Genomic DNA, 12,594 nt, shown 5'->3' with positions numbered 1-12,594 from the left:
TACCCTATGACAGTTGGGATAGTCTCAAAACCTCCCTACGACTCTAAAACGAATAAGCAGAAGATGATGATAAGGAACCACACACCTCTGTGAGTTGGTCAGTTTTGTTAAAGCTGCACTGCCGGATCCAGTTCCTGACACTAAATCCCATTTATGATCCTTTAGCTGAGATTGACCTGTTGGATTTTTAACTAAATGAGCAGCTAGGTACTAACCAGAAGGGTCATGAAGATTAGAGATCACATTTAGTTTGCTCTCAAGACAATTGTGACAGCTCTAATGATTCATTTGGATGAATTTTTTTTTTATCAAGATGTTTTGCAAAACTATTGAGACCATGACCTTAGCTGTATTTTACTTGTGAGCAGACAGGAAGTTATATGTCAAATGTCAACAACTGAACTCACACTCACATTGGTCACTGTGAGTGTGTTTTTCTGCTGTCATTAGCATTTAGCTTAAAGCAGTGATGCACCCAAGTGTAACCACACAGCGATATGGCTCATGGCTTTTCTCGGGTTATTCAAGGGAAATGATTCCTTTTCTGCTCTAATGATCAAAACAAGATTGAAAAAGCACCAAAAATAAAAACAAGAGTGTGTTGACTCTCAGATCTATCTCATAGGATGTCCTGTGCAGGAAGGGCTGAAGGCCAAGGAAAGTCTGGGGAAGTCATCGAGACCTTGGAAAGCTTCTTGTAAACATCGGCAGCGTTACACATTAATCACAAATTTTAACCGGACCACTGGTTCCAAAAACTGGATAAGGATTTTATTGATAATTGAATTACATTTCTCTTTTATACATATTTCATAAATGATACAGGATTTTACATTTTCTTTCCTTTTTTTTCTTTTTTTTTTTTTTTGCCAACATTACAGCATCATGTCAACAGGAGAAAAGAAAAAGTAAATAAGAGGTCAGAATGAAGTACGAGATCATTTTCAACCCAATAATCTGCTTCATTCTTCAGGCATTTTAAACGAATCTTATTGTAAGTGCTCACACCCACGCAACAAAGAAACAAAACAAGAAATTCAGAACATAAATTCAAAACATTGTAATAATGTGACTTTGGAGAAGAAAAAAGGCTGGGGGTTGATGAAAAAGAACAACAGGAGGGATACGAACCGGAGATAGCCCCCAATAAGCTAAGAGAATGCACCTGCCACTTTTACTTTGGACTCCAAGACGAGAGGTCATAAAACCTCTTTTATAGGTGAGTTTTTTTCCATTTATTGGGGAGCTGAGGGAAGGGATTTAAGGGAGTAAACAAGGTGAAGATGGGCTTTGAGCATTTGGTTGGCCTGGATTTAAATCAGATTTGGCAGGGCAGATTCTAAAGACGCAACCCCGCCCGCTGCACTTTATAACTAGGAATCTCTACAAACAACGTTCTTAAATTATCTTTGCAGTTATTTTGATAAATCATCTTTTTTTTAATTTATTTTTTTAACATATTTCCCATGTAAACATACATTCATGCAACACCCTCTTTAGAATAAAGTTTCCCTATATTTGATATATTGTTTTAAAAAAAAGTTTTTAAAAAAAGGCAATAAACGGTGGATGGCATGAAAAAAAGAAAAAGGAGGCTGCGACGACGATGATGATGGAGGGAGTTGTTGTGTAGAAACAGCAGAGGGGAGGACTCTCACCTTCTGCAGAACATCTCCAAGGAAACACCATTTTCTCTTTGTGTGTGTGCGCGCGTGTGTGTGCGTGTGTGTGTGTGCGCGTGTGTTCAGGACAGACAAATTTAAAGCTGATGACGGCCGTAAAACGGGATGAGGGCCAAATAGATTTTTAGCGCTATTGACAAGCAGCAATTAGGAGCAAAGGACTCATGAATATGGTGATGTGCACTTTTGCTCTGTGTGCACTAGACATGCAGGTTCAAACAAACACTCATGTACACAGACACACACAGCAAAAAATTGATTTCCACTTCCACAGAGTGAAATTTAACCCTTCTTCGTGGAAAAAAAAAAAAGAGATTAACTTTCTCTTCTTATAGTTTTTCCTATCATGTATCATGTTGCCGTTCACCAAATTGCTACATTGTCAAAAAAGTTTAAATAATTAATGATCCAAAAGGCACCTTTTCCCTGGGAGGTAAAACACACACACACACACACACACACAAACACATGGTAACAGTTTCGACTAAAAATCCTGCCTTGAGATCTGCAGGTCTAACCTTTGATTTGACCCTAAAATCATGCATTTTAATATAAAATCTGTATTTTAACACAAGCATCTCATCAGTAGGATTTTGCCAACTGTTCACACACAGGCACAGGATGATCTGGAGCTTAAGTCCACGTGTGCCTCCCCTCTGCAGAAGTGAAGATAACTGGCTTTGAGAAGCTATAGAGATGATTATGGGGGGAAGAAAAGGCCACCAATCCTCGGCCTGAACATAAATTTATATGTGAACCTGGCAAAGATTTATTCCATGACCATCCCCCCTAAATAAAAATGGACAACATAAATATATGGCTTGTACAACCTCTGAATAAGACTTCAGCTTGATGTGGATGACTCTTTAGCAAATGTGGAAAAGAAAGGTGTCCAATTAAGTACAAAATTGCAATAATGCTCCTACACATTCACAGATTTCTACTGAGGGCATACCACAGCATGCAGTCTACCCCGCCTTGCCATCAAGGGAGCAGGGAGGGAGGGGCATTACAGCAGCAGTGGGAGGAGAACACTCTGGATTTGTTTCTGAATGAGAAAACCTCTATGACTTCAATGCCATGACACTTGTTTTGTTGTTGGATGGAGCTTTTATTTTGTGATTTCATTTGGTAAGAGAAAGAAAAAAAAAACACAAGATGGCAAGACAATGGTTACTGAGCTGCAGGGAGTTTACTAAAAACCTCTAGCTATTAAGGAAGTTTTTGTAGAAGCCAGTTCATCAAGTGTATTACCATGCTTGTAAGTTTGTCTGAGGCAATGATCGGTAAAGATTTCAACCTTGCCGTTATGTTAAGCGTTTCTACAGCAATTGCTGCATTCAGATAATTAAAGAAGTCAAACAGCACCCTTGTATTTGGATTCCCCCCCAAGCCCCTTGGCAGCCATGCAAACGAGCCTTACATCCAAACTGAATGCTGTTACTGTGGCATATACAGTGTGCATTTGCCATGAAAATGCATAAAAACTGGTAGCTTTATGTATGTACTGCATATAGGGCGATGCTTTTTGTGTGTGTGCGTATGCGACTAAGTGTGCGTTGGACTGTTAGTGGGCTTCCTTCATGGCAGGAGATCTTTAGAGGGTGTAAGATGAGCTGTTTGATGCCAAAAAAAAAAAAAAGAGGTTTGTTGTATGAGAGCTCCTCCCCCCACTGAAAAAACTAGCCTCTGGTCATCTGGTTTATTTGATTGTATACATATATATTCATATTTTTCCATAACAAATATACTATGGCTTTCAAAATAAAAAGTGCCAAAATATTTTTATCTTTTTTTTTTTCTTTTTGTTTTTTCGGTTTTTTTGGAATAAAAGAACACACAGTGATGTTGTTGTCGGTAGTACTGTCATACTTGCGCAGGCTGGGCCGCTACAGGGCGTTAAAACAGGAAGAGGATATGAGGCGTTTTCAATCCTGCATCCTGCGAGTGGAGACGGACTCCTGACGAAGGTCAATCTGTGACAGCTGTCCGTCGCCTGGAGGAGGCGCGGCTCCGAGAGGGAGAGGCAGCAGGAGTCGGCCACAGGAAAAACGAAGGTCTTCCCGATGGTGTGACTGCGGTCGGGATTTCTTGTAAACGTGTCCTCGCAGCCTGCCCCGTCCAAGAGGAGGCGTGTGTGTCGACAGTTTGACCACTCGAGATAGAAGGACTGCGTCGCCGTGGTAACCCACAGGGCAGCCAAGGTTAGTGTCCCAAGGTAGCCTGAAAGTCCTGCCAACACACACAGACACACACACAGCTGCCCCCGCTGCGTGTTCCTTGTCGCGGAGTGTTCTACAGGTGTAGTAATTCCCGTTTCATCCCTGGAGTTACCTGCCGGCTGTCCCTCTGGAGACTTGAGGCATATCCATTGTGGCCAATTTAATGCTATCGTCATCATCTTCCTTTTCCATCATCCCCAGCATCCATCAGCTGTGAGACGTTTTCAGTTCTTGATGTTCTCACCATCCTGTTTTTTTCGCCTTTTAGCAGTTTTTGCTTGCAATTCCGACTAGAGGTTCCAGTCGGGAAAAGAAAAAGAAAAAGAAGAACCCAAAAAAGAAAAGGAAAAAAAAAAGAGAAAAAAACCTCCGTCAGAGAATAAAGGGATGGGATTATCGGGTGCGGGAGGGATGCAGGGATGGGGGACTCTAAGAGGAATGGATGGGAAAGAGGGAGGAGGGTGTAGGACAGCGGAAGAGAAGAGGAAAAAAGTGGGTTGCAGGAGCTGAGCGAGGGGGAGGTCACTCTTCCCATCAATTTTTGCTGTCGGTGAGCTGCTGAATCGGGAGCTGGAGCTGGAGCGGGTCCCGTAGACGCTTCAGATCTAACTCCACCTGAAGAGGATGTAAAGTGAGAGAGGAAGATGAGGGAAGTGAAAATTCAAATAAATAAATAAAATGTGGTGGGGTGGTACAAATCCGCATGTATCCACTGGCACAACAAATCCGAGAGCTGAACTGCAAAATGCGTGAATCCCCAGTGCGACTGCAGCGCTGGTTTTACATTACAAAACACCCAGCTTTCAACCGAGCAACTATACCTCAGCGATATCATCCTTCAGCTTGTTGTACTTCTCAATGTCGAAGCGTGTCCTTTTCACCCCCTTGTGGAAGAACAGCAGATACTGCCTGTCTCTGGCGTCGGGATAAACGTACTCCTGCAGGTTACAGAGAGACGCAGTCAGAGCTGTGTGTAAGAGGACCCAGTTTATCAGAAACCTTCCATCTACTCATTTCTATAGGAGTGAGAAAGCCAACATCAAATTGGCTCCATGTCCTTGGATTAAAAAATTTATGGCAATTGTATAAACGCTGAACACATTTCTGAAGGGCGATGATGTCACCAGGCTTTAAAAAGTTTTTTAAAAATCCATTAAATTTCCCAAGTGTGATGATTTCCTGGGTGGTTCTTAACAGATTTTCGGCATAACTGGCCTACAATGAGTCACACTTTTTGGTACAGCGAAAGCACCAAAAACACAACAAGTGTGGAGACTAGAAAAAAGGCTTTCAATACGATAATATGAATAGATCTAATCTATTTCCATGCTTTTTGTCAGGCAACAGTGCACGATTGTTAATTAACAAAACAAATCAGCAGGGAAAAGAAGTAAATCCACATATTTGATTAGGTTCTATCAAAGCTGAACTTTTTTCTATTATAAGTGACTTCAGTGGTTATCAGAATGTAAAAATATTTAACAGGAACACTGCCTGAATGCATATTACATCTGTTTGAGTTTGTCTTTGGATGGCATTTCCATAGATCGAGAAAAAAGAGAAACACATCCAAGGCACTCCATTCACTTCATGCCTTCACTCTCATGATACAGGTTCTCAGATTTAATCCACTGCTTTGCAGCATTCAAACCATTATTAGGTTGCTAAACAGATTTCTCCTGGTTTTCCACCAGTATGAATCTTCAAACATGGATGCTTAGATCATGTGACAGCTTTCATGTTTACACCTTGTTAAGGTCTTTACATCTTTATCCAAGTTTGAAGACTGTGGTCTTACCTGACGTGTTAGAACAAAGTAGGCATACATGGCCATTGCAGTGCCGTAAGTGATGAAGTAGGTGACCGGCTCCATGATATCCCAGGAGTACTCCCACCAGGTTAGCCTGGCCAAGATACCAAACTGGGTTGCCATATACGCCATGCCACCCCACAACACCCAAGTGGTGCGTCGCTCTGCCTTCTTATTCAACTCCTCCTTCACCTGCACAGGAGATAACACAGAAACCGCACATGCGTTCACAAGCGGAGCACATAAAACTACTTTCCATTAGGTCAGTAATTCCCTTCAGTACACAAGTAACAACTGAATAGCAACATTTTAGTTATATTAGCCATGTCGTGTGAATTGTGACTGGGGTGATATGCTATACTAGTTACATAACAGCTTCTTGTCTCCCATGAAAAAATAAAATAAAAGCGTGCAGGTCACTTAATTCCAAGTTCCCTGATGTTGTGGTGAAGATTAATCGTCTTGTAGCAGCACAAATTTCAATATTACAACACTCCAAAATACGTTAAGAGAGTTAGACCTTCTCTAGGGGGCGGAGTTGTGAGTTCAGGTCCTCCAGTCGTCCAATTAGCTCACGCTCTTTGCTAAGTTGGTGCTCGTCGATGCGCAGCGTGGTATAGAGCTGCTGCACCAGAAACTTGACATCGTTCAACTTTTCCGCCTCCTCGTGGGGCAACAGCTCTGAAGTTAAACACACAAATGCAAATAAATAAACAGGCTTCCCACATGCTGGCAATAAAATCCTGACTTCCTCTTATTGGTGACGCCCCCTAAGGCAGAATTCAGACAAGAATTTCAGACTTCAGTGGTTGTGCTTCTTATTATGCTAAAGCACCTATCACCATGATCACTGCAACCCCCAAAACACCTGCCACACCCACAGTCGCAGTGTTACACACCATGATTGAAATCTGCCTAACAACGAACAGCAGAGGCTTTGCCGGTTCTCACCTCTCCTCGGTGGCCGCACGAGGTGTGTGGTGTCGTTAATAACGAGCTTGAAATCATCCAGCAGCAGGATGTCTATTCCTGTGGAGGAGGCAACCCTCGCCCCATCTGAAGAGAAAGAGAAACGGGGAGGAAATAAGAGAGGGCTTACGCAACAAAAAGGTACTGGAACTAAAGGTTATGAGGTTTTGTTCACTTGTGTGTGCGAGCATACCCATAGAGTAGATGGCGACCCGGTCGATGCCTCTGTCCTCTGCCTGGAGCTGTTGGAGGAAAACTCCCACACAGTCGCTGAGAGGCTTGAGGGTGAACTGACAGCGCTCTCGTCTGGACGGCAAACTGACTGAGATCACCGGCAGCCCGTTCTGATACACCACCGTCACCTCTGTAGGGGTCGCGAGTAAGAAAACAGGGACGGGTCGAACGTCACAAAAGCAGTAATCTTGCACAACCTCAATGCCAAAAAAATAGGATGCTGAGTAAAATTGAAGTAAAAACAGAATGCAATGATTTACAGTATGTATGCAGTCTAGCATCATCGTGCTGAATTAAACAAGATCTTCCCCGGATTGGAGCACATGCTCCTCTAAAACCTGTGTATACCTTTGAGCATTCATGGTGCATTTCCAGATGTGCAAGCACTAACTCCCACATACCATCAGAGATGCAGGATGAATCTCTGAATGATATTATATACTGCAGATGATGAGATATCGCAATTTCACGCTGAGGAAAATTATTAACCTCATTAACCTCTTCTGAGAAACTCAGCCTCTCTGAGATGCTCTTTTTATGCCCAATCATGTTACTGACCTGTTGCTAATTAGCTGAAGAATGCTCCTCCAGCTGGTTTTTTTTTAGTACTACTTACCTTTCCAGGGTTTTGTTGCTCCCATTCGAAAATTTTCAAGACATTTGATATGTTTCTATGACGTATTGTGAATAAAAATATGGTTTCATGAGATTTGCATCTATGTCCCAACTCCTTTGGAACTGTGGTTATAAAATGAGGTTACAGAAAGGCTAAGAAGCGTTAATGAGAAGCAGGAGTCTAGTTATTCTTGGTTTACTTTGCATGGCTCACTACAAAACATCTAGATGATACCATCTGTGGCCTGATTGATATATTGGCATTAAACAGTTTGCCCAGCAAAGTAGTGGTATGGAGTCAGAGTTCTGATACTAAGTATCTAATTAACTTAAGTGCACTGCTACAAAACTTAAACAATTGGTCCAATATATGGACATAGAAACCTTGGAAAAAAAAGGTTATCTAACAAGAGCATTTTGTCTAACTGCTCACTGGACTGTGGTTCAGGGCGTCACAGTAGCCCTAACTGGGCGCATCACAACACTAAACATAAAACTCAGTGATCGTTCATTAAACATTAACAGATCTTGTCATATTGGAACACTGGCTCCATTTAACGTATCCAATAAGACGCTGCAGTCAAAGTAATTCATCAACAGTTATTTATTGGCTGAAATTATCTGGTACGAATTCGGAGGCAGTGTAGGGGTGGGTTCCCACAGACAGCATGCTTTGACTGGACGTGTGCATTGACCAAGTTGTGATTAGGAATGGTATTCGATAACTGGATCATTTCCAAGTTATTGTAAATGCACGCATCCAAGCTTGGGTGTAACCATCAACAATGACGGCATGTCAATGAAAATCTTTTTTTTATTCAATTTTTGACATAAGATAGTAAAATAGTTGTACTGAGAGCTGCATTAATAATTGAGTCTATGCACAATAGATAATGGCATTGCTGTCAAAAAATTCTTATTACTCTCAGTACCTAATTTTTGGTTTAGCACATCTACTATTTGCCAGTAATCAACACAGGACTAGTAGCTACTAAAAGACATACACTGCTCGCTGCGGTTTGCCAAAATAAGCCCTATTCAGGCCATCTGTTCTGGAGAATCGATACAGCCTTAACATTGCGAACCTGTTCCTCACAGGACTGCCGATGATTCTTTGAAGCCAACTATTGATGTTTCTTATTCCCACATAAAAACCTGAAAGACTTCTAAATCACGCGCGTGTGGTGAGGCTGAATTAAAAGGCCTCGAGGTAAACACCATAGTTTATTCATTCTTTGAAATTTTTTAACTTTTCATAGCCGAGAAAAAGATGGAATCACTTAGTGTACCTGGGACTGAGTTCAAGTTTAGGATTCTGTGCGTTTTCGGTGCCATCTGTACACCCTGCTTTTTTCTTCCATCACTTTTGTCCCAAACAGCTGAGCCCACACTCGGCTCACTGGCACTCTCTGCTAATATAAGCCTGTAATATGGCTCTATTGGTCCATAACCAAACTACTGTTGTAATGAGCCTGTGCAGCTTATACCATTATCATGCTGAGTGGCCTCTAAAGACAGACACATGAATCAAGGCAGGGGGCTGCGAGCCCATAGGAGATATGATCCGAGCCTCCGCCTCCTGCACAGGCCCACTGCAGTGAATCAGCAGATATCTGCCCAGGTCCACACCAAGAAATGAAGGACGCTCAGCTGGCACAGGCAGCGCCAGCCGGGCTTCTTTTCCAGGTGTCACGTTTAAAAGACACTAAAGGTTCAGACGTTTCATTTTAAGACCGTTTCTTCATTACAGTGACACTTTGCCCCGAGTGCCCCCCTCTCCCGCACACGTTCCCTTTGTCCTCGTTTATCCTGTCATCGCAGGAGCATTGTTAAAAGCGCAAGGACCCCGTGTCTATCTTTACTACAATCCTATAGCTATTAAGGCATGCTTTTAAATGAATTCAGCCTGTTCTGCAGTGCTGCTCCCTTTCTCTTCCACCCTCTGTTCACACTCTCCATCACTCCCGCCTCTCACACAGACAAGCAGATGCTACCCCGAGACTGATTCCACATTAATGACTTCTGCCTGTTAACTCCAAATGAGCCTCTACTCTCCGGCTGATGCAGAATTTCTCGCATTGTTGTTTGGGGTTTTCTCCTTTTTTTGAAAAAAAAAGGAAGGGAAACCTCTCATACAGCTACGAGTGCTGCGTCTGGATTTTTGCTGGTGAGCGTGTCAGGTTAACGATGCAGTAGGAAGGGAATACTTACCCTCTGGAGCTGCAGAGGAACACAACAGTCTCTGGCCGTGCCATGAGGGGGCGCCCCTCCAAACCTGCAGACAGGAGGAGAAAGTGGACCAAACTCATTACTTTTTGCCTTTTCACTGTTTGTTCTCACCTGGCATGCTTCTTTCAGCCAACCACAGCTGCTGCTGTAGATCAGCGTGCAGCACCCAGCAATATGAAACTGCCCTAATCAATGCCACTTACTTCTCTAATTGTTTATTTCCGAGAGCGTTGTGTTACACAACAGGGACCGCTTTCCCATTTTCTAGAAATGCTCCCATTTGCAGACAAGAGCCACGCCCGAGTAGGACGAATTAACCGATTTAACTGCGGCTTTCTTGTCACAAAAATACTTCTGAGTGTTCATATGTTTCAAATTACTGGCGGGACATCATCCAGCCCAGGGCAAATGGCAGGCGGGCTGCTCTTCTCATTCTTAAAAAACAAAAACAACAAAACAAATGAACAGATGAAGATGAGACATCAGGAAAAAACAAAACCAAAAAAAACACCTCTAGGGACTCATAACTTCTGGATAAACCAATTGTGACTGTACCACAAAAATGCTCAGTTTTCTCCACTGTCCCTGACATCTGGGGCCCAGATCTGTGCAACTTTTAGGGTTGCATATAATTGTATACAATGTGTACAAGTATACAATGTACTGATGCGCTTAATCTGTGTACAACCGTTGTAACATCAGATCTACGATACACCCACACTCTCTGACCCTTACTGATCCAAACCACAACAGCAGAGCTTCAAAGCTCTCTCAACTGCACTGATAGTCACAGAGTGAAAAGATATCTCACAGGAGACGTGTATCTGTGCATCTGTGTGCGTATACTTTCACTGCAAACGGATCCTTTCTAATTCTGTACAGCTGAGATAAACATGCTCCGTTTACCAACATCATTTTTAATCCTGGACAAAAGCAAGACGGCAGCAAAAAGAAGTCAACGGTCCGGATAATAAAGCCTGATTTTATTATTAGTCAGCAACACAATTATCCCAGGTCTGTCTGCAATAAGGCTTTCCCACAGATTCTTTAAGTATTTACAAAGCTTTATATTGTTGTTCATGTTTGACACAGACGGCCTGTGTCAAAAGGTTTCCTGTGACTGACAGAAAATAAACTTGTATATAAAAATAATTCTGTGAGCAGTTGGGCCTCTTCAAAGGAAGCTGACTGTAATCCGACCACCAAACTGAGACACAGAAACTCAAACCCAGGCTTGCTGTCAATCAGTGACTGCGACTGCCAATCAATCAAATGCACAGAATGATGTTGATCTGGATAAAGGATGGAGAAGGTGTGAGAGTAAATGCCAGCACTGCAGCACTGCAGAACCTCCTCTCTCTCTCTCTGTGTGTGTGTGTGTGTGTGTGTGTGTGTGTGTGTGTGTGTGTGTGTGTGTGTGTGTGTGTGTGTGTGTCCTAAATGAGAATACCAATTGCCAAGCACCAAGTAGAGCCCAAACAGTGATTAGGTTTCTGATCAGATGACATGCTGAGAAAGGGCTTTTGGCTCATCTGGAATAACTGCACAGTCTGCAGAGAGCACTCCAGCACTGCTTTGCTCATTCATTAACTTCAGCTATTCGAAAGCCAGGAAGATTTCACGGAGATACCCACAACAGCGTCATCACCAGCCCACGCACCCGCTGGCACAAAGCGCCATCACAAACATATGCAAATATGGCACGGGCACACGTGCACGTCGATCTGTGGAGTGACATGTATGCGTGGATATACCTCTGTGTGCTTGCAGGTGGCCGTGTGTGTGTGTGTGTGTGTCCAACCCGTCTGTTCACCAGCCTGTTTGTCAGCGGTAGTTGCAGTTGCAGCAACTGAGCAAAGCTCCCGCGCCTCCACTCCCCTCAGCACGCAGCCACTGAAACGCTGCCTGCAATATTTAACAGCGTAGCAGCAGTCAACAGCACAGCAACCTTGGAATCAATGTCACACGCGGCGAAGGGAGAGGGGGAGAGACAAAGAAAAACGGGCTGAGGAGATGGGCAGACGGGCCGCGAGAGAGGGGGAAAGAGGTGTGGAGAGACAGGGAGAATGAACGTGAGGATAAATGGAGGGGTGGCGGGGGAGCGATGGAGATAAATGGAGGCTGGAGTAAAAACGTGCGAGTCACAAGCGCGCTTGCGTTTCTGACCATGTGCTGCATATACTGTACCCTGCAGCAGACAGTCCCTCCCCACCCGAAACGTGACCGTAGAGTGTGTATGTTTGGCAGGGATGGCGGTAAGAAAGAGAAGGAAGACGAGGGAGGGAGGGAGACGGAAAGAGAAAAGCTATGAGTGAGGGGAGCACGAGAGGGGAGGGATGGGGGGAGTACTGCTGATCACTGCAGTAAAGGAATCCCTCGTCTAGAAAGGGGGGTTGCCCCTCGAATTCACCCTCCCTCCCTAACCGCCTCCATCTCTGTCCGACTCACACAGAATCGTGATGTGCAGGTTCTGATCTCCTTCAACTCTCATCAGCACCGTGCTCTATAACCACTGCTGCTTTTTACCACAGTCCATATGTGCACGTGTACATTTTGAGCGCACTAAATTCACAGCAAGCAAACAGAGACCCAGAAGATTACATAATAAATTCCTGTAGAAGATTAAGAAAAATGTTGATAACAGGAAACAGCTGTGTCTTTCCCAGCTCTCATATTACACAGCTACAGTGAAGAGGCATGAAACCGATCTGCAGCGAAGATAAATCATCCTCACAGAGAACAACCTCACATACAAGCGCCAGGCTTCAGGATGGAGGAGGGCGGGTGCACGGGTTACTACATGCATCGCTGCTACATCGACATCATCCCTCCG

The 12,594-nt window shown here is 43.6% G+C and overlaps 1 protein-coding gene across 3 annotated transcripts in view; it reads right to left on the bottom strand.

Moving 5' to 3' along the window:
* Nucleotides 1-749: 749 nt before the first annotated feature.
* The window catches only part of mcu (mitochondrial calcium uniporter), a 59,519-nt gene continuing 47,674 nt past the window's right edge, over nt 750-12,594 (bottom strand). For all 3 annotated transcript variants that reach the window (XM_084947895.1, XM_084947896.1, XM_084947897.1), the window contains 7 exons: nt 9,744-9,807; nt 6,877-7,047; nt 6,666-6,770; nt 6,235-6,395; nt 5,703-5,906; nt 4,726-4,842; nt 750-4,519 (listed from right to left, as the gene is read on the bottom strand). In XM_084947895.1, coding sequence (XP_084804021.1) covers nt 4,439-4,519; nt 4,726-4,842; nt 5,703-5,906; nt 6,235-6,395; nt 6,666-6,770; nt 6,877-7,047; nt 9,744-9,807 — 903 coding nt within the window. In that variant the 3' untranslated portion in view covers nt 750-4,438. The remainder of the gene's footprint in view (nt 4,520-4,725; nt 4,843-5,702; nt 5,907-6,234; nt 6,396-6,665; nt 6,771-6,876; nt 7,048-9,743; nt 9,808-12,594) is intronic.

The sequence above is a fragment of the Perissodus microlepis genome, chromosome 13 (assembly GCF_051167445.1).
Source record: "Perissodus microlepis isolate ML-2025 ecotype Zambia chromosome 13, ASM5116744v1, whole genome shotgun sequence".
Lineage (NCBI taxonomy): Eukaryota > Metazoa > Chordata > Actinopteri > Cichliformes > Cichlidae > Perissodus > Perissodus microlepis.
The sequence above is the reverse complement of the archived record's forward strand: the minus strand, read 5'-3'. Positions and strand labels throughout refer to the sequence as shown.